The following is a 22,274-nucleotide window of genomic DNA, read 5'->3' as shown; positions in this document are numbered from 1 at the left end:
TGCAGCATGAGAAGAAGCAAAAGGGGGGCAAATAAGATGTAAGAGGACGGGGAAAAGGGCCAATAATAAAAGTATGTTGTACACCGTCATGCTACTTAATCACTTCATAGGAAAGGGTGTAATAACATTAGCAAACCTCTCCCACCACGGTATCTTTCCTTAGCTCTGCCTTTAAAAGTGTGGTGAATAATTTACTATATGAAGAGGAAAAGGCATTAAAAAGCCCTTTACAAAGTAAGTGCAGGGAAAGTCACTCACCCTGTGGCCTCAAATGCAGAGCGGCTATTGATTATGTGTCTTTCAATCGGAATATCCCCTTTTTCTCGGCAGGCTTCCGCCTGGTGCTTTGGTTTTCACTTAAGATGATTTGCATATTTTGCGTCTTCATCTTCGCTCTGTCCCTCCAGGGATGCATAATGCCTCGCATTGCATAACAGAAGTGTTCCCATTCACAGTGCCGCTGCTCCAGGAATAAGCATCTGCTTAGATGTTCACAATTTTACTCTTATTCGTTTGTTAAAAAATGTGTTCCACCCCCTCTCCCCCCTCCCCCTGCAAAGCATCTAAAAGCACAAATAGTGAATAGACACGGTTCACTTCACCCCCCTCATATTTGTTTTGGGATTGCGGCCACCACACCCATCAGCAAATGAAATCCTTCCTGTTTATTAAGAGAGTGTGGGTGAGCCTCCATCACGTTGTAGTGAAACGTTAGGCCATGTGCTGTGCCAGTGTCTCTAATGGATGTTGTGTTCCAGCATCAGGTCAGATCTTGGTAAGCTGTGCAGTACTCCGACCATCCCTGCAGCAAGGCCACACACCCACTCCGTGCTTTTTCCAAGTGAAATGAGATAATAAGCTATCTAATACACACACACATCCGCATGCACAAAGCTAACACATGCACGCTTAGTATCACCTTTCTCCCCTAACCGCTCACAGTGAACCCAGCAGCCTGTCTGTTTTGTGCACAAAGTCGGACGGACTGACCCTGAAGATAAAACCGTAACAGTGCTCCTCTGTTGCCCGAGTCCTTCACTCATTTCCAGGGAGAAATCCCAGGGCTGCTTTTCACCTCATTTTAAGCCCCGGCAATTGTCAAACACTTGAAATACATTTGCAACGACATGTTTTGCTCTTCTGGCAATCTCAAACATAGCCATCCAATGTCACCTCAGTTCCATCCCACAAACTCCCTATGCCTATCAGGAAAAAGAAAAAACTAATAATTATGTTGCAGTTGTTGATAGTTACTAGTGGATGTTAATATTTTGTTTGTGGTTTTCTGAGATGGCAACTCAAGTGGAGCGATGTGGGTTCGTTACGCATATGATCATTGAGCTGTTGCCCTCCACAATGACATCGAGTGTCTTCAGTGTGATACCGTGAGGGGTGAAAAGCAGCAGAGAAATGTGCTGAGCGTAACACACTGGCTTTCTCTTTTACTCACAGCACACTATAGCTGCCACATAGTACAGCAGGGGTTTCCCATTTTGCTTGAGCCCTTTTGGTCCTCTGCACCAGGTGCTATGCGGGGAACCGCTCGAGTGTCCGACCTGTCTCTGGCCATGCTCTACCTCTGCTGAGCCAGCATACTCATTAAAGCCCTTCAACTAGTGAGACCAATGGGAGACCATCCAACCGTCTGCCTGCCTCGGAGGATTTTCGGCATGGCTGCACTGGCAGACCAGAGTGAGATATTTATACAGGCCAAATGTTTGTGTGCCTCTACAGGCGTGGCAGTTTATGTTAAGGAAAACAGGCACTCATAAAAAGGAACTGCCTTCGCATAAATAGAAATTCATTTTGTCTTTTTTTTTTTTATTGTATGCAAATGCCTCGTAAGATATCTTCATAAGCACATTTGATGTCAACAGCAAGCGGCAATATTCACATTTAATTAGCGCCTTGTGGAAAAAAACGTCTCCTTCTGTAATCGGCTCAGTTTATGTATTTATATCTCGTTGTCCTCATTAGAACATCGCTGGGATTTTGATGGTCCTTCATCGCCTTAAAGTACTGAGCACACTGGGTTTCTAAGCATTGCTTCTGGGCTGACCAGGAAGAGAGAGCAGTAAGACAGGACAGCTGCCATCCCTGCAGCCTTCCCGCTTCCGCAGCATGAAGTAAAGGAGCTTTGCTCTCCTGTGGTACTGTTTGTCTTTATTTGGACCAGGGCTTTGGTCTTTGGCACTGGGCTTTGTACTTCTGCGCATGGCATGCAGGCCCTATTTCCCTGGGCATGTCTCAGAGGCTCCCTCTGACTGACTGACTGACTGACTGACTGACTGTGGCAAGCAGAGCTTCCTCGCTCTCTGGCTGCAATCTTGGGATGACTTTCCCCTTCCTGGTGCTATCCTGCTTGCCCTCAAAACGTAATTGAAGTGGCTGTGGGTTCTTAGGCTGACTGAAGAGTCTTGTTGGAATGGTAGAGATCAAACGGCAGAATTAGTCAGGGATGTCTAATAGCGTTTCTTCTGCCATTGTCCTGGTTTTCCCTTCTTCTTTTTTTCCCCATCTTGTCCTCTAAGGGTAGAGGCTGTTGTCAGGTGTGAAAGAGTGCGGATGTGTCAGCGCAGACATCAGGGATGGCTCTGGACAGGCAGAGAAAGGCTTGTTTGTCTTTAATCCTTTCTGGCTCAATTGATTTAGAGTAACTTGGTGGTGAATAGGCCTTTCAACTCTTCTCAGGAGATAGAGAGAGAGGGGGAGACACGGTAAACCTTACATCTTTGATAGGAGCATTACTAAAGACCCTAAATAGGGTAATCTAGGTTACCTTTGGCCGAGCTAAGGCATGCAGTCAGAATCACCACAGCATTGCACCATTCGGACTGCTTGACTAAGAATGTAATGGATAGTGGGAGCAGAGTCTTTTTGTCTTGTGTTTTTTTTTTTTTTTACCTGGACAGATGCTGAAAGGTACGGTGGCGGGGAAGTGCAATGCAACATTACAAAGAATGAAACACTTTTACATTTTTGGAAAACAAAATAACATTTTGGAAAACAAAATAACATTTTAGAAAACAAATTTACATTTTAGAAAACAAATTTACATTTTTGGAAAACAAATTTACATTTTGGAAAACAAAATAACATTTTAGAAAACAAATTTACATTTTGGAAAACAAAATAACATTTTTAGAAAACAAATTTACATTTTCCGAAACAAAATAACATTTTCGAAAACAAATTTACATTTTAGAAAACAAATTTACATTTTGGAAAACAAAATAACATTTTAGAAAACAAATTTACATTTTCGAAAACAAATTAACAAGATGCAAAACACTTTTACCAGTCCCGAAACAAATTTACAAATGACAGATTCTTCACGGAAAGGGGAATGTACCACATACCGAAGAGTGATGAGGTTTTGTATACATGCCGCCTTGACTACGGCAGTTATGGATCGAATGCGTCAATAGAGCCGCCATCTTGGAACAGGGGAGGCACTGCCTTATATACTGTCTATGGGCCGTCCTTAATGCATCAGCGTCAATGTAGGCAAAGGTCTAACGGAAATAAAATCACTATAAATCGTCAAAATCTCATGCGATGTTCTAGTTTTTTAAACAAAAGACAAAGAGACTAATTAATGTGTTAATACAAAGAATATTTATTATAATCAGTTCACAGATATGAGTACAAACGGAAACTTCACCCTTCTGAACTAAGAGGTTCTGCTTCAAAGTGAAGTTTAAACAGACTGAAATGTCCAGGCTCACTCCCCCACTAATGATTCATTTATTTCTGCATGTATTTATTTATTTAACGAGACTTTAAGTCGTTGTTTCGGTAGATCCGCATCCGAGTCCCGCCAGACTCCCTTTAGGAAACCTGTGATTTAAACTTCAGCAGGCTGTGACAGTCCGCTCCGTTCAGTCCTGGATCTGATTCTCCGGGCCTCCCTTCCCTCCAGCGGGCCCACATACGGACGCCTGGGTCTCCAGCTGCGTGGTGTCGGTTTTGGCTCCCAGGAATGGGCAGTGAGCTCCAGGTCCTGCAGCTGCAGACGGACTCAGCTGCCCCCCCGCTGTAGCCCCGATCCGGCGCTGGCTGTCGATACGTTCCCTGTGTTTTCCGTCAGGTCCGCGTCATATAAAAACTCCAAACACCGACCACACGTTAAAGTCACCATAAACTTCATTCACGCCATATACTCACTCACAACAACACAAATTGACTGCGCTCACCAACAACACCTCATCACTTCCGGTATGTGGTACATTCCCTTTCCGTGAAGAATCTGTCATTTGTAAATTTGTTTCGGGACTGGTAAAAGTGTTTTGCATCTTGTTAATTTGTTTTCTAAAATGTAAATTTGTTTTCGAAAATGTAAATTTGTTTTCTAAAATGTTATTTTGTTTTCCAAAATGTAAATTTGTTTTCTAAAATGTAAATTTGTTTTCGAAAATGTTATTTTGTTTTCCAAAATGTAAATTTGTTTTCTAAAATGTTATTTTGTTTTCCAAAATGTAAATTTGTTTTCTAAAATGTTATTTTGTTTTCCAAAATGTTAATTTGTTTTCTAAAATGTTGAAATTTGTTTTCCAAAATGTAAATTTGTATCCTTAATTTTTTTCGTAAAAGTTAATGTGTTTCATTCTTTGTAATGTTGCATTGCACTTCCCGCCACCGTAGAAAGGCAATTGAGATGTGTAGACAATATGTACTCAACCCCATAAAAGCTCAAATGTATCCAAACTAAAGTGTACGTGTTCATAGAAAGCAGCATGCACGCCCCGTCAGTCAGCGTGATTCTTCTAGGTAGTTTCTCGCATTGTGTGAATCCACCAGGACTCTTAATAAAACTTTAACCAGGGAGATACAGCTTTTTAATCTTACTTATAGAGTTTTTTTTTATTATTCTGAGCCTGAAAGCACTGTTTCCCTCAGCTACCGTTGCATACCCTGTGAATAATTTACTTGTTATACAACTGTTACACTATTCACTGGGGAACGACAGGGATGCCCCTCGGAAGTCTGGAGAGACCGGGACGGGGAGTTTTATTGGAAGGCTGTATATTGTCTACAGCTTAGTTTGTTTACCATCATCAAGATAAATACTGTGTCAAGGGATGTAGTGAAAGACACGGGCCTCATAATGGAAGGGTTTAGAGATTCCTTTTACTATGCATTGAGTACCCATGCTTCACTGAGAAAATTCCATTTTAGCAAGCCTGTTTTAAATTATAAATGTAATTTTTTTGAAGCAGCTTTACTTGGCCCAAGTGTCTTAGCTATCTGGATATTTGTTAACATGTTTCACTTAAGAAAAACACGTTTTCAATGATAGCCAAGAGGAATATTCCACTGAAAACCTGTGTTTTTACCACGTATAGGCTTGAAAAGTGGTTCTGAAAAGTCTGCAGCCTTCACCTCAGTGAAAAAGAGTATAAAAAGTCCATAGAAATATAAAGCACAACTGCAGCATAATCCACTTCTCTTCTCTGTTGCCCGTCCAGAGGCTCAGTACAAGTGTTACAACCACAGCCTAATACAAGGCTTCCATTAGCTTCCACTCGTGCAGTTAGCTAACAACAAAGGGAAACTTTGCTAACAACAAAGGTAAGATGTGTATTTAACTATGTTTTATGGCACTGTAACATACCTTCCATGTCAGCAGCTGTAAAGTGGCTTGTTAAAATGAAGAAATTTTTTTTATATTATTATTATTATTATTATTATTATTTTTATAGAAATTTCTGTGCTTCAATCCAACAAAGAACCGTTAATAGCAAGTGCCAAAATCAAAGTATGGTTGCTGCTAGTGACACATATATTATATTAACACTGAATAACTGCTTTTAGAGCAGTGTGTTTGGTCAAATACAGCTCTCAGCTGCTGTGTAGTTAGGCTGCGCTTTAATGAGAAGGAAAGGGCATGTTGAGAAAATTCTTGGCTATTAATAAAAGGGACTAAAGCCAGAAGGTTTCTGAAGGCCTGTCAAGAAGGAAGGTGATTGAAGGAATATATAAAAGAGCGATAATGTTAAAACTGCTGTTAAAAAAAAAAAAGTGTTCTTCTGTGTCACCCAGGCTTTTGTTCGGTTTGCGGTTTTGTTTACATGCGGCCACCATGGAGGATAAATACAGTAAAACTTAAAACGTACTTATTTATTAGGAAGGTTTTATTTAAAAAAAACAAACATTTTCTGACAGGCACACACGAACACTCTTTTGAGAGCCTACTCTCAAAATGGCTGCTTTTTCTTTCACAGCATGCCTCAAAGAAGACCTTTTACACTTGCTAGAGTAGAAAATACAAATAGCCTGTCTTTACTTTCAGGCTTTTTTTCGCCACTCCTATTTGATGTTTACAGTTGCTTCAATATGTTTGTTGTTCTGTGATTCTGTTTCCCTCTCACAGCTGGCAGGCCATTAAGTACTTGTATGGTAACATGAATCACAGGCTTGCGGGATCACATGGCGAGAAATGAAAAATTGTCCTTTATCTGCGGTGAATATCCTCTGTCTTCATTTGAGTGCAAAATCAATGCCAGCTAAAGCAGAAGATGTTGTGCGCTGCAAGGGGGGGGGAAAGTTTTAATTCCCAATGAAAAGAAAGATGGAGTTGCAGTAAAGAGCAAAGGGGATTGTAAAGTGATAAATTGGCTCCATCCTAAAGCAGTGCAGTAAGGTTGGCATTTTCCCCAATTTTATGGTTTATTGTGCTGAAATGGTTAGAAGTGCTTTCTAATTACTTTAACAAAAGGTTTTCAGTATGGCGCAGCAGATGTCTATAGAAGATGATGATGTCTGTGTACAAGACGGCTTCTTTGTCGGCCAATTATTTACTCTTAGCTTTAAAGCCTTTAGTAAACTGAAGTAAGCAGCTCCAACACACGCTCTCAATGCACTCACACACACACATTGGATCACTCACTCGATTAAACTTTACACACTCATTCACAGGAGCACTGAGCCCGTGTGATGAGAGCAGCGACACAGAACCGCAGTAATTTGACAAAAGCTGTCATTCTTTATGACAGGATTGTGACCTCTCTGAGCGCTCAGAGAGTGAAAAGGTCAATATCATCCAACTTACCCAAACACACACACACACCCACACACCACTCTCAGACCCCTTTCCTGTAGGGAAGATTAAAGTGGGGTCCTGTATGGAGTGGCCTCCGTGTCACTGAGCCAGTAACTGCAGCAACTGATAATTCTCGGAGCCAGCCATTCGGATGAAGGGCCAGCCTCTATTTCCTTCTTCTTCTCCCCCTCTAAACTCAATCTCTCTTTCACATTTCACGTCTGTATCCAGTCTTTCTATAGATATCTAATACTTTCTATCCCTCTTTCACACATCTTATGGTTTGACCCCCTTCACCTCTCCGTCCTGTTTGAAAAGTCGCCGCACAGTCGACTCACACAGTATTATAGTATAGCATTGCAATTATTTTTCACCCTGTGCTTGTTAAAGGGGCCACAAACAGCAGGGCCCGATTCATCCAGCTAGATAGATTCACACCTGATATCCTCCGATTTCCTCCACCAGAAAGTTAATATTGCTCTTCTCTAGTCCTCGCTACGGGGCTTCTTTTGTCACTTTTCCACAAATGACATTTCGAAACCGGACTCAATTCTTAAGGAAGATTGGCCATATTGTTGAGTGCCAGCGTCTTTTTTTTCTTCAGTTTTGTGTTCCAGACAGTAAATCATTTTTCATTATCACGGCTGGAAGATAAGTTCCTATCCGCCTCTAACATCTCTGCGCTGCATGTATGCATGGTAACATCAACAAGACAAAAAAATAACATCAGAAAGACAAAACAGCCAAGTTGTTTTGACAGTGTTTTCCAGCAACTAAACCATAAATACATATTTGAGTGCTAAAGGACTCAGTACCTCACTGAAGCTTGTTAAAATTGAAATAGCAGTGGACCTGGCAAGCTGTCATGCGTCACCCTCAGTTGTTTAATGATATGTCTGTGCTCTGCAAAGTTGCACACATGGATTGTGAAAGCAGGGTAATAGCCCAGAGCAATTGTGCAAGCTGCACTTTTCTTTTCTTTTTTAATTGGCTTGTAGAATAACACTGGGTCAAGTTGCAAAGATAGGGTCCCCAACAACGAATAATGTAAACAGTGATAAGCTTAGCAGCACTGTGGGCTATTTGTGTCGATGGACTAGCGGGTCGTATGTTAAGTGTAAGTGCTGGTTGCATAAACTGTTATTTTTATATTTCCACGTCCCTGTAAAATATGGTAATAGGCCAAATTATTCCTCCATCCCAAATGTTAATCATAACCCTGAAGCATCTACCGCTCTGATTGATGTTATAACAATGACGGCCTTAATAGTAAGCCTTCTCCATGACTGTTTACAAGCCTCTCCGGTATTTGGGGATTCCTTGATCCTTCCCCGCAGATGGGATATCAGAACATGGACGCCCCACAATTAAAAGTAGATAAGGAGCTCAGTGGAGAGGCTTGAGGTCAAGCTCAGATGCATGCGCCCGAGGTCAGATAACCAAAGAGATCAGAGCTTATACAGGAGGTATTTCCTGTGGCACCGAAACAAAGGTCTAATGAAAGAGTGTTGTTGTTGTTGTAGTAGTAATGGTAGTAGTGAAAGAAGCAGGGCAGAGATTACTCCTGGTAGGCTCAGATCAGACAGATTGAGTGGGGGCTGGGTAGTTTTACAGTCACTTAGGAGAACGGCACACTTGGACGAGCTCCCTTCACTGGGCATTAAACACAATTAAGTGCAGGCACTGTGTCCCTCCCCACCTGGACTCTTAAACCTCCTCGTGCTCCCCTAGCGAGCTTTAAGTCCACTCCGTCTATCTGGCCTCTTAAACCTACTATTCCTCCCCTGCTTCCTCGAACCTGTCCTCGTGCTCTTCATAATCGGGCCTTCAGGAGAAGGTCAGCTGTGGTTCCAAATATTAGCCGCCCTGCATAGGGACATGACCTTAACCAGCCTTTTTTCAATCAACATTTCCATTCTCCCTTTTCTTAATCAGGAAAGCATAGTGCCTCGCAGCGAATACAGTTCCTTTTGAATTATTTAGATGCTAGATGATTGAAAGTCCAGCTACACCAGCAGCACTGCACCTCTGTCTCACTCAGACCACTCGTTCATTCCCGGTGAGAAACCCAATGCAACTTTACTGTCATCTATATGTAAATAAACAAGTGCCCTTCGCTTAGAGTGTGCTGGGTGGGCTCTTTGCGCCCCCCTCCTCGCCTCCCACATTGACAGCAGCGCTCAGACAGTGTTTATTAGAGCGCCGACTCCAATCTTTTACAACATCACACCCTGGGCAGCGCAGTCAATCAGTGCTGGAATTTGAGCACTCTCAAACAAGGCTTTTATCTATCCAATGTCATTCACGCACACTCCTGATTCTTTCTTTCTGTGTCCTCACTTTTAATTGCATCTAGGAATTTCTTAGTCCTCAGGAGAGCAAGTGTATCATTCATCCTGAGTGTGCTCCTGTATACCTTACTGAGGCACTCTCATCCAGGGAGGTCAGCCTGAACAGAGTCCAACTTCGCTGCTCAAAGGTTACAGGTTCAATGAGAGTGACCCTGCACTCATCTGACACTTAAAAGGGGGTTTTGCTTGAAGTCAGTTTATGTATCTACAGATCCTAAAAGGACTCATTAGACCTGAGGCGTACCTCAGCACCTCATAAGGCTTGCATTTGAAACCCCAACGTTTCTCTTACACATCATCACCTAACATCTCTGAGAGCCACTTAGGAGTTTGGTGAACTTATAATGGGCTTTAAGTCACTTTGTTTGCCTGCAGCGCGACATTGCTGATCAACAGACTTGTGCCATTAGTCAGGACTGAGGCCACTCTTTCTTTGTTGTGAAAGTGCTGCAGCACATTTGCAGGTTTATTATCCGTTTGTGCCGTTTTATCACTTGAACGCTGTCAGATGGAGAAAATTAGCCCAGTGTGCGGTGGATTAATTAATGTATTCTAAAAGGGAAAAAGGAAACCGATTCATCCATAACTGCTATCTGATGATGACTGTGTGCATACACTGAATGTATATGTGTGTGTGTGTGTGTGTGTGTGTGTTTGCATGCACAGCAGGTTTGTTATACATATTGCAGATAGGCATTAAAGTGTTCTAGAGCAGCGGTGCGAAGATGAGCAAGGAAGAGGGGAGCGGTTTGAACAGTGCGATGATTTACCATGGTGCTAGTCCATATCTTACCTCATTTGGGATTTTTTTTTTTTTATTCATAGCAAGACTGCCTTGGGTATTTCATTCTATTAGTTGCAGGCAAAAATGACACCACTTACCTGCTAGCCTATATTTGACAGAGTGGTGGGCATGCTGTATGGCTCTTATCTCTAATAAATGGACCAACACATCAGCAGGTGGGACACTTCGCCAATCAAAGCCTTCCATAAACACTTTCTCGCATTAATGGACTCACATTGCAGACCTCACACACATCAGCGGGGCCTGGCAGGGTGACAGAGGGGAATTAGGGAATTGCTCCCTCTAGGTGAAGTTCAAGTGTACTGCAGGTAGTTTTGGAACGCTTGGAAGTTTGCATTTTAAAAAGGTGGCAGTAATTACATCTCTGTTTGTTCTGGATTTAACGTAATCAGCTCAAACGTGCAAAACCAGCACGGCCCAAGTCCAATTTTTTGCTCTAATCTCTTGCAGAGCTGTTATTGGCTTATCATCATTTTAATTGGGGTAAGCCCTCTTGTTTTATGAGCAGTGTTTGGTGATGAATGACTATGTCGGCATTTCCCCGGGCAGCCAGAGGGAAATTGAGCCTGTTGCAGTGGGCTTTTTGAGCTGGGATTTGTGTTAATTTAGAGCTAACCTTACTCTGTAGATTACTGTATTGTTCAGAAGGTCTGTCATTATCAGCAAAACCTGCCACAGGAGAGCTGAAAATAAATGCGGTTGGTAATAATTTATATAGCTATCCCTGAAAAGTGACACAAAAATCACAAGAAAATGTCAAGGCCCTCTCTTAAAAGGCCTTTTTTTGTCATGACATAGTCATCTTCTTCTTCTTTATTTTATAAAGGACAACACACATTAATTAGAATTTTCTTGTAAACGTGCGAGTGTTCAACTGTAGTTCTTTGGCCAGATGTTTTTAGACCAGAGCAACAGGAAACAGCAAGACATCGGTATAGGTTAAACTATACAGGCAGAAGTCAACAAGACACCATACAGACAGCTAGAGCAACAAATAAGCTTTCACAGTAAGCCATGCAGACATTAGCACAGTTACACATCAACAGTATCCAAATTCAGTTCAGGAAGCCACGCAAGCATCCAAACACAGCCGAGCAACACAGACCCGAGCCATCATCTTGCACCGGTCAACCACGCAAAGCATGTTAGTCCAAAGCATATTTCAGCATCATTCCTTCGTCAAGATCTGATGTTATCTGCAGTTTGTTTTCTAACCTTGTCGCCTGTCTTCTCTCTTGCCTTGCAGTTATGTGGCTGTGGGCTGCTCGGCGTGGGCATCTGGCTCTCTGTGTCGCAGGGCAGCTTCGCCACCTTCTCGCCCTCATTCCCCTCACTGTCGGCTGCCAACATGGTCATCGCCATCGGCGCCATCGTCATGGTAACGGGCTTTCTCGGTTGCCTGGGTGCCATCAAGGAGAACAAGTGCCTGCTTCTGAGCGTGAGTTCAATCTGCATGCCTACGCAATGCCCCATTATGAATAAAACACACATAGACGACTGTCTACGATAACATTCTCACCCTGCAACTCCTCTCTCACTCTTTTTCTCCTCCTTTGAATATCCTCACATTCCCTCCTTTTTCACCGATGCAAATATTGACAGAAATGTCTTGTGAAGACAGCTTCTAACATTTGTGTCTATACACCCACACACACACACACACACACACACACACACACACACACACACACACACACACACACACACACACACACACACACACACACACTGGTCACAGGCCAGCGAGAACTCCGCAGCGTATATGTATTTGTCTTCCAGCGGAGGTAGACGACTGACAGGAAGAGTTCAGTCTGCATTGTGTCAAACCTCAGGGGCTTTCAGAGGAAAATTAGAGCTAAGGAGTGAGATTTTCCCTTTCTGGAAAATGAACACCAACGCATTCATGTCATTTCCATGGCATTGGTCACCTCCCAGAAAAAGAAAATCTGTCAGTCAAGAGTTCTTTTGTGTCACCAACGTGGTAGAATTACTGCATGTACATGGCGCGGTAATAGCACTTGATATTTTTGTGCTCGGTAATTGAGAATGTTCTATTATTCTACAGCAGGGGTGTCAAACTCAATTTCGCTAAGGGCCACACTGGAAAAAGGGAATCACATCAAGGGCCAGACATGTATAGTTTATTGACATGCTTTTATTTAATTGAAAAAGTAAAATATCTTTGACTCAATTATTGCAAGTCTCGTATAGTCTTCTCACTTACAGTTTGGTCCGCATAAAGCCCTGAAAAATTCATCCAAAAAAGTTCCAAAGTCATCCTAGAATTTAGCAAATCAAGCAAAACAGTGATTACATTTTCTACATAGGCTACCACACAGCTGACTCGCAACAAGCTCTTTCACAGCCGGAATATGCAAACTCTCTGGTTCCGTGGGAATTTCTGAGTCTCAAAGTCGGCAAATTTGCCAAATTCTGCTTTGAGTGTCACGTAATTGCAAGTCGAAAAACAGTTTCCCGTGTTCTTGGTTTGGCGCACAACTAGGTGGGCCAAAATTTATTGTGAACCTAAACTGATACGCGGGCCGGATCAGAATTTGCGAGGGGCTGGATCTGGCCCGCGGGCCTTGAGTTTGACACGTGTTCTACAGTATAAGACTCCTCTGACTCGACGAGCACGGTTTGCCCATAGTTGCACAAGTGTTTTATCTTAAGCACAAGTTAATTACTAAAGTTCACCCAATGGAATGAGGTTTGCGTCGATCCGCTGCAAACAAAAAAAAAAATAAAAAATGTGTAGAAACTTTAAATGAGAAGTGGAGTTGGGGTTTCTGGGTACTTAACATCACAAACAGCTCAATCCCTTGAAGCTCTTGCATCACTCAGAAGCCCCACCAAAGCCTCAGTGTCCGACATGGCTTCTTTCACCTGCCTAACAACTGTGAAGCAGAGAGAGGACGAGAGCGGCGTGCAGGGAGGGGGGGGGTGAGAAAGACGGCTGGATTAAGAAAAAAGAGCGACTTAATGGAAAATCTAGAAGTTCTGTTGTTTCTCATTAAGTTTCTCGCCACATCTGTGTGTGGCAGCGTTTCGTATTTGGCTCAGCACAAACCAGGAACGGGGGGGCAGGACGTGGAAACATCAGAGTGGGTTTAGATCTCCCGCAGCAAACAGATCTGAGCGTCTACCTTGACATATTATCTCAGAAGTTACTCTGTGGACAACTCTCTCTGGATTAGCAATATTCAAAGACAGCTTTTGCAGTACATTTTCAGTCTCTCTTTTTTGCAGCCAAATAAATGTTTACTGAGACAAATTTGAAGAAAAGTAAAAAAATAAAAAAAAATAAAAAAGACATGACAAAGTGGGAGAGAAAACACTATAGTATCCGGCTGAAATGTCAACTCTTTAAAACCTTGAAGGTGTGAATCGCTAGCAAATGAGAACGTACGCCCTCGATGCTGTTTGTGCATGTGAATACACACACACACGCATTCTCGCACGTTGCGATCAGAGCACCAACGATTTAGTGTACAGAAGTTGAACTCCCGGCAACAGGAAAATGTGACAAACCAACTGTGAAGGCAGTTGATAGAGTGATACGCTAAACTGGCAACCTAAATACTCAACCGACAACAAAATGTCGTTACTATTTCATTTGGGCCTTGACACAAATAATGGCCTACCCCCTTCCTCTCAAATGAGTTTGGAATTAATGGGGTCTTCTGGAATCTAGGTTTGCGTGCCTCCTCCCATGCTGTGCAGAAGAGCTTGGTAAATATTGAGCTGAAGGGGAGTCAAGTAAGGAGAGGAGAATAGTAGATGAAATGCAAGGCTGTGTTGGAAATGAATCTAGGGAGGTATTAAACCTTCTTTCCCTCCTCGCACGTTCACAAGCGCTCTAGCAATTACTTTCTCCTTTTTTTCCTCTCCCTGTATCTCTCCCACATCCTCCTTCATCTCTTTTGGACTCTTTCCTCATCTTATTTGAGTGTTTTTGAATGTGTGTTGCTTGGTTTAATTATTGAGAAATCCCTGTTGCTGTGTATTCTGCTCACAAACTGAGATCTACTGTAACCTTCAGCATGTTGCCAAATATGCTTATTTGCTTTCTCATTGAGAGTTAGATGAGAAGATCGATACCACACTCACATCTGTATGCTAAATGTGAAGCGACCGCCAACATTCAGTTAGCTTAGCTTAGCACAAACACTGGAAATAGGGGGCCCAGCCTGGCTCTGTCCAAAGGAAACAAAATCTGCCCACAAGCCCCTTTAAAGCGCACTAATTAACACGTTAAAGCTTGTTTGTGCCGGGCTATTTCTTGTCTGGGTTGAAGTAACCAAACTGCGGTTTTGTTGTCATGGTCAGTTAGGCTGCCAGGCAACCAGCAGAGACTCCAGTCCAGCACATTAACCCCCCCCATAAAACTACATTACCTTTTTACACTCTGTACAGATTAAACAAACAGGATGTAACGTGTTAATTAGTGCGCTTTAGAGGTGCTGGAAGGCAGATTTTGTTACATTCAGACAGAGCCAGGCTAGCTGACTCCCTCCGTTTCAAGTCTTAATGCTAAGCTAAGCTAACAGGCTGCTGCACTAGTTGCGTATTTACCGTGCAGATACGAAAGTCTTCTTTCCACCTAACTCTCAGCAAGAGAGCAAAAAGCGCGTTTCATAAAAAAAGTTTTTAATTGTTTCTAATAAAGTTCCTTCAGCCTGAATTGACTGATCGTGTTTCCAAGCCTAGATACAGAAGGAATCGCACACTCACCCGTTGCATTTTCATTACATAATCAAAACTACTACAAATCACAAATGCAAAGCTTATTGAAAAATTGTATAAAAACTGTCATGTACTGTATGTATGTAATCTAGAGTCATGTAATGGCTGTTTTTCCCTCACATCCTGTAGCAGTCAGAGACACAAATGACTGCAATAGAGGCACCTCAGATTTAGATTCAACATGTTTTCATCGGCATGACAAGGTAGATTAACAATGCTGCCAACGCAATTGTTAAAACAAGGCTCTCCTCCCCTCTCTCTGACAGTTCTTCATTGTCCTGCTGATAATTCTCCTGGCAGAGCTGATATTGCTCATCCTGTTCTTTGTGTACTCAGATAAGGTAAGTTAATTTTGTTCTCCATGTTATGCCTGATTGTTAAGTCATCTGTTCCAGTAACTCTGTAACATTTTCTCAATTCAATCTATCATTTCACCACAGCTTCTCCATAGCGTGTTACACAATGCCACGGCTGTCAGGCATACATCACAGTTTGAACAGCCTAGGAAAGTTAATGTCTTAAAACGTTTACACACAACTGCACAAAGCAATAAAAGGTGTTAGTGCGATAAACATATCGTTCTCCAGTTGCTTCCCGGTATCTATTTTTTTAATTTGGCTCGTTTCTCAGGCAGGAGGTTGAATATCTTCATTCAGCCATTTACGCAGCAGTCAAAGGTTAGGCCACAAAATGCAGCCCAATCCCCACCAGTTGGCTCCCTGTAATTGGCCCCAAGCACATTTCCCATGACCCCCACATAGGTGTATGGGTGTATGTCTGCATGTCGATAACAGATGACGATATGTAAAGCTCCGGAGATTATTTACATCCAGACAGACATGTTCAATCTAACTGCCCCACAAATGTTTCATTCTGAACATGACAAATGTCTTGTGCGTGAAAAGCAATGAAGATTTCTCTCTGTTTTCAAGGACACAACTTTGATAGATCCTTCTATTTATATATTCGGAGTCTCTATGTCGCCTGGCCCCCGGGGCGTCGGCTAATTCTCCTTCTTTGTTCTGAGGTTATTGCTCAAACTTAGTCTCTCAGGCAGATAAAGGAATTCATTTAGCAGCCAATCCATTCTAAGATTTGGATCAGGTCTCGGAGGCACACCCTGTCAGGAGTAAATATGTCTGTAGCCTTATCTCCAAAATATTATCGGCTTAACTTTGGAAAAAAAAAACTCCAAACCCTGATCCCCCCCACTGGAATTTAAATACGAACAGACTCTTGACTTCACAGCGCCTTCCCATCACCTGTGAAGTCGGGAAAAGATAGCCAAGCAGGGCTGAGGATTTCTTAAATGTGAAATCATATGAGTCTGCATTAGTAAGGGATCAGGCATTAGTCTGGGAGAACTTTCTCATTCACACCAGTTCCAGTGAAGAGCAGCCATATTTCTCCCATCTCGCCAAATTACAGTGTGTTTATCCTGGCTTAGACCTAATGGGATGTGAAACCGCGATAATGCTGATCGCTACCCAATGTATTTCCGTTGATTAGTTTTCAAATGTCATTGGAAAGCAAAGTCATTACATCAAATGATATCCTTATTGGAGATGGCATTTTCAGACTACCTCCAAATAAGATGTCCCGCAAATTTAAATAAATTGTGTGCTGCTGGTCCTCAGCCTTATATGTTAAGAATGTTAGGATTGGATGGACAATCGCAGTCCATCTCACACGGCCTTCAGACATCGCTCTGGTTTTTTCTCCCCCTCTTGACTTGCCTATATCCAGTGAGATCCCGTATGCTGTGTGAGGCTCGACTCATCCTCTGCTACAGTCTGTGATCAGAGGAATCGCTAATTCACTTCTTCTATTTCATCTCCTAATCACAAGGCATTTATTAACAAGTCTGGAAGACATACAGTAGTTGGCTGCGTTTGAGTGTGTATCCGCAGAGGCCCGCAAAACAGATATTTTAGTCTTTCAAATAAGTCATCTTTAAGTCATGAGTGACGCCTCTGCAAACTGTGATCCTTCCGGGTGACAAGCTGTCGACGAGATGGGGGGGAAGAAACGAACATATAGTATCTGGTTTTGCTTGAGGAACAAATTTTTCTTCACTGCTTTCATTTAGTCATCAAGTCTCCCCCTTCTTATTTCCGCATTTCCACCAGTTTAGTTGTTCTTACTGGAATTTCTCTCTCTTCTTTCTCACCCCAGCAGTCTCGCCTCCAGGTATGGCTTATATGTAGGTACCCCCTCTTATTCCTTCAAAGCCTGGTGGTGTTAAGCTCTGTGATTAAATGCCATGTAGAGGCTGTGGTATAATAAAGGCTGGCCCTGCAGTTAGCAACCAGCTGACTACAGCAGATGGCTGGGCCACAAACCAGATTACAGCCATCCGTCTTTAACGCTGTGACCTCATTGTGCCTCAGTCGACCCAACATGCCGAGCCGAACAGCAGTGAAGGTTTACTAGCTCCGAATGAGGAAGCAGAACCTGGCAAGCAGAGAAGAGAAGCATCAAAGCATGTTCATGGGTGTGTAGGGAGAAGGGGAAAATCCAGAATGAGTGTGGGGGGGGGGGGGTTAGTTAGGGAAAGCAGATGGACACAGGTGAGAGAAAAAGGGAGGTGAGATATCTCAGGTAGGGAAGAAGCTAGCAAGTATATAAATCTAACAAGCAAGGAATCTCTGTCTGTGTGTGTGTGTGTGTGTGTGTGTGTCATTCACATATCTTGAGAACCAGACTGATCTCATGAAATGGCGTATGTATGACACGCCAATTCGTATGCCATTATTGGCGTGTTATAAAGACGCATACTCACTTTTTTTAATTTACGCCGTAGCGAGTAGTATGAAAGGGCGAAAATCCACGTAGGGAGGTTGGTCGGGGTGGAGGATGGGTAAAACACAGGACTTTCACCCAGCAGCCCGGCGATCGCGTCCCGCGTGTCACGTTTCCTAAACTCAACTGTCCTTTTCTTCTTTTCCTAAGCCCAACCCATAGACAGTATATATAGAATGGACCAACAGATCCCGTTGCTCTGGACGGAGACCAGTGAAGGATATTAAAAGCACTTCTGTGGTGAGCGCTGAGCGTCAAACTGAGCTTGAAGATGTCGATGTGACGTGAGCAACCTGTCTGAAAGTTGTAAGTCTTCTGGTAGCTGTGCCAAGAGAAATCTCAATCATTCCCAATCTTGCTGAGACGGAGAGCGTAGGTATATGTAAGGAGATAACATAGGCACAGGCTAATTATTGCTTACTAAAATGCTAGTTAACATTAGTAATTAAACTTAAACAGCTAATGTAAGTCGAAACTGCCTGTGAGCTTCTCCTGTACTGTACGGTAATTCCTCTACTATGCGACAGTAAGTCGCTTGGTTATAACACAATCGTTAGCCTATTTTTACAAAAACGTCTGCTACGGAGCCATAACGTGAGGTACAAGGTAATGGAGCCTTTTATACATTGTTGTGTTTCTTTAGAAATAAACAATGGACAAATAGAGTCTTTAAACGCTTCAGATGTAAAGTTATTCGCTGTCAAAGTGATGTCAAAAGAATGTCAGTCAATGGGATGCTAACGGGGGGTGAGTGCTTGTTAGCATCAAAATGGCGCCATACGAGCTACGCTTGCCAGACGCTCGCTTAACCCCTTGGCTCAACCCCGTTCGTTTCCTAAACCCAACCGGTTCGTCTTTTCCTAAACCTGCGTGTGACGTTTCCTAAACTCAACCGTCGCTTTCTTCTCGCGATAACACGCCACGTGGCGTGTATGTTTACGTCCGCTGTATACAGTGTAGACATCCACGCGGATAGCTCAAAATGCGTACAGATAACCCGCCAGAAAGTGGGCGTGTATGTTCACGCGAAGTCATGATGCCATGTTGTGAGAACCGTTCACAGCTCGCTCTCCGTCGCTCGTTACAGTACGTTCAAGAACAGATGAAAAAAAGAGAGACCGGCGATGTTACATTGTAGCAAACTCAAACATTTCAAGCATCAGCGATGTAACATTCCGACTGAATGCTTTTGTCCCTGGAAATAGCCTTGTCCCAAGTAGCTTGCTGACAGCAAATGACACGTATACTGCCATAACGCAACTAAGTCATGGCAAGTGTATTGCTCAGGACCCGAGGTGTCGAGGATGAAGTTGTTTGCAGAGCGGTTCTCCAGAAAGAGAAGCATGGAGGAGGATGGAAGGTTAATCACATAAAAGACTAGTTCAGAGAGCACGGAAGGCTATGCCACATCCATGATTTATCTTACTAACATTCCAACAAACCGGCACACACATCTAGTCGTTTTGCATTAGTTTACTGGCAGAATTATGTTCAGTCCCTGGCCAGGGCTCCATTTTTCTTCCAGGCCAATTACAGAGAAGTAGTGGGGGTCTTCCCCTCGCTCTGACCAGTGCTCTGGCCTCAGGCTACCCGACACAGGCTTACAGAACAACTAAGGGAATTAAGTATCCCTTTTAATTATGTGCTGTTGGGGACCTCTGGCTGTGATGCTGTTTCTCTCCACATCATTTATAACACTTTCCCAGGCAGTTAGCGAACGCATTTGTCCAGAGCTGAGCAATGAGAGCAACAGGAAAATATTAGTGCTGTGCTCGATTTGAAGAAATTATTAGTTGACTAACACTCATTCAATTGTATCGATTAGTTGATTTAATCGACAAATCTGTAAATCGGAGTTTCTCCGCAAAGAGTCATGCAAAAGCACCACTTTAAATCTTAAGTTTTACCAGAGATGTGCTCGTACGTTTCTCGGACATAAGTCATTCAGCATGAAAAAAGCATAAAACATGACTAATCGACTAAAGAAATCTAAGTTGACTAAGACCAAAACGACCGATTAGTCGACTAATCGACTAAGAGGGGGCAGCCCTAGAAAATATCGTCAGCTTCAGTTCTTAGGGTCCTCAAAGGATGTTGACGATTAGAGCCAGTTTGCGGTGAAGATATATACGTGACTCAGAAATAATTGTGGAACAGAGTTTAGGTGTACTGAACAACTCCGGTACCTTAGAGTGAATGTAACAAATCACCTGTGAAAAAGGAAGATGTTGTGGGTTCCCATGAGTTTAACCTTCAAAAGTGTACAGCTGATGATGGAAGATGGTGTGTGTGTGTGTGTGTGTGTGTGTGTGTGTGTGTGTGTGTGTGTGTGTGTGTGTGTGTGTGTGTGTGTGTGTGTGTGTGTGTGTGTGTGTGTGTGTGTGAGACTGTCACTTTGGTGTTTGGGTATGAGGTAGCACTCCTTCAATACTACGTTGTTCAGCTGACTGGAAATAAGCCAACAGAGTCTCTGTGATTGACAATACAGAAAAAAAGACCTGCTTTCTTTCACTTGAAGAAGCAGTAAAATAAGTGACAAAATGTTGTGAAATGTGAAGCTGTTTAAGACGTTTAAAGACCGAAGATGAGATGTGAAGGAGGAGAACAGGGAATAGAAATTTAAAGAATAGTGGAAATTTGGGCAGTTGAGAGTCCTCTCTTATACCGTAAAAACTCTCAGGATTGGTGTCCATGTCCAGTTGTTAACAGTGGCATGATTCTAAATCCTGCTTTAGTGTAAAATTCCAAATCCACTTTTTTCCCCCACCATTTTCTACCTTATTTACACTTCTACTCATCGTCAAAACTTACCTTGACCATAACCAAAATAACTTGATGATACAAATAAGCCATCATTTTTTAATGCTCTTTCCATGTGATTTCAAATAAACCATTATGGTTTTCCACAGTGCAGATAGTTCATATGTTGTGTTATGCGTACTGTATATGTCAAAAATCTTCCCGGGTATTCTAGAGTGTAAAGGAAGGATTGTTTGAAGTGGCTATAATCAGTATTTTTATTTTAACAACGGGTGACATGACCACTTGTATGTGAAAGGGGTTGCCCATATTGACAGCCCCACAGAGAATTATCACCCGAGTCTGCAGTTCCCCTCAGGTTCACTCCACAGCAAGCAGCTGTTTTTAGCAAAAAGAGCTCTAAAAACCCACTTTACACCACCTTCTAGCACCAAACGGCACACAGGCAAAGTAGGCGACTAGCTGGTAAACATAGTTGGAGCATTTTAGCAACCTAAAAGCCAGATATTTCTCTCAGGAGTTGGTGGAGACCAACCAAACAGGATTAAAAGGAGCGTGAATATTGGACTTGCGCCAGAAACGTGAATCCAAATGATTGATAATGTTGCTCCTTGTCTGCTGGATGTTTAAATATGCTCACACTTTAGTCATTGTCACGTTAGCGATAACATGTTTTGTTCACAGCTTGTGTCCGCTGCCCCACTTGTGCCTTGGTCCAAGCTCTGTTTTCCTGTCAGCATGCAGAGAAGGTGCAAGAAACTTAATCTGGCTATATTTTCATATACTCAATGTACCATTTCTCTCATTTCACAGACGGACCGTGTTTTCATTTAGTTGGCTTCATTCTCCGAGTGGTAATATGTTTACTAACCCTCCTGCGTAGTCTGTTGATATTCTTTTTCTTTAGTGAAATTGTACTGCAGAGACTGTGAATCATTTTGAATTAAACACTCTAACATCGTTTGAAGATTGTAATCTCTCAAAGTGATAAATAGCAGTTGGGTAAAAGTGAATAAAACTCACACAATTCAGTAATTGCTCTTTTATCAACCATTACCCCACCTACTGTAAACAAGCAATACTTTCTGGTGTTTTGTGAGGAGCTCAACCTGCCTTCCGAGACACCAGTTGTTAGCCAGTCGTCCTTGGAGGCAAAACTAACGAGAGATAAATACTCTCAACACTGGGGGCAATAACATATGTTATACACTTGTATACACTTGTTATTCCTTGGCCGAATTTGACACCTACATGGCACAGACTTTGCTGTCTGAACGTGAAAATTGGATTCGAAGGTGCAATTTTAACATCGAAACAGATCTTTCACACTTTAAAAAAAAAAGAAAAAGAAAAAAGGGAGCAGTCGGCTCAGTCATGGCTATGCACTCTGGTAATGAGTAAGCAGTGTGGCTCCATGTCTGCATGATGACAGGTCCCAGTATACCTGGTCCCCTAGGTGTTTATATGTCACCAGATCTGGGGCCTGACAGTCAGGGAGTCCTTGCATTGGAATAATGAATGTCTCTTTGCCTCCAGGATAAAACCCCGCAAAAAATAGTATTGTTTAAAGCAAAGATCTTCCACAGGGGGGTCTGGGGCCCCTAGGGGTTCCTCAGAGTTACTGCAGGGGGTGGGAGACACACAATTATTGTTACTTATTGTTTTAAAAAAAAGGTTTTTTCAAAAACTAAAATGTCTTAACATGAATCCAACATTTTATTAGCAAACATAAATCAGCCTCTTTGTGAAAACAAACAACACATTAATG

General features: G+C 42.6%; 1 protein-coding gene across 4 annotated transcripts in view; it reads left to right on the top strand.

Annotated features, from left to right (window-relative positions):
• Window positions 1–22,274, top strand: part of tspan9a (tetraspanin 9a) — a 187,968-nt gene that overhangs the window by 149,115 nt on the left and 16,579 nt on the right. For all 4 annotated transcript variants that reach the window (XM_039808623.1, XM_039808622.1, XM_039808621.1 and 1 more), the window contains 2 exons: window positions 11,445–11,636; window positions 15,211–15,285. In XM_039808623.1, the coding sequence (XP_039664557.1) occupies window positions 11,445–11,636; window positions 15,211–15,285 (267 nt within the window). The remainder of the gene's footprint in view (window positions 1–11,444; window positions 11,637–15,210; window positions 15,286–22,274) is intronic.

The sequence above is a fragment of the Perca fluviatilis genome, chromosome 8 (assembly GCF_010015445.1).
Source record: "Perca fluviatilis chromosome 8, GENO_Pfluv_1.0, whole genome shotgun sequence".
Taxonomy (NCBI): domain Eukaryota; kingdom Metazoa; phylum Chordata; class Actinopteri; order Perciformes; family Percidae; genus Perca; species Perca fluviatilis.
This window is presented reverse-complemented; position numbering and strand designations above follow the sequence as displayed.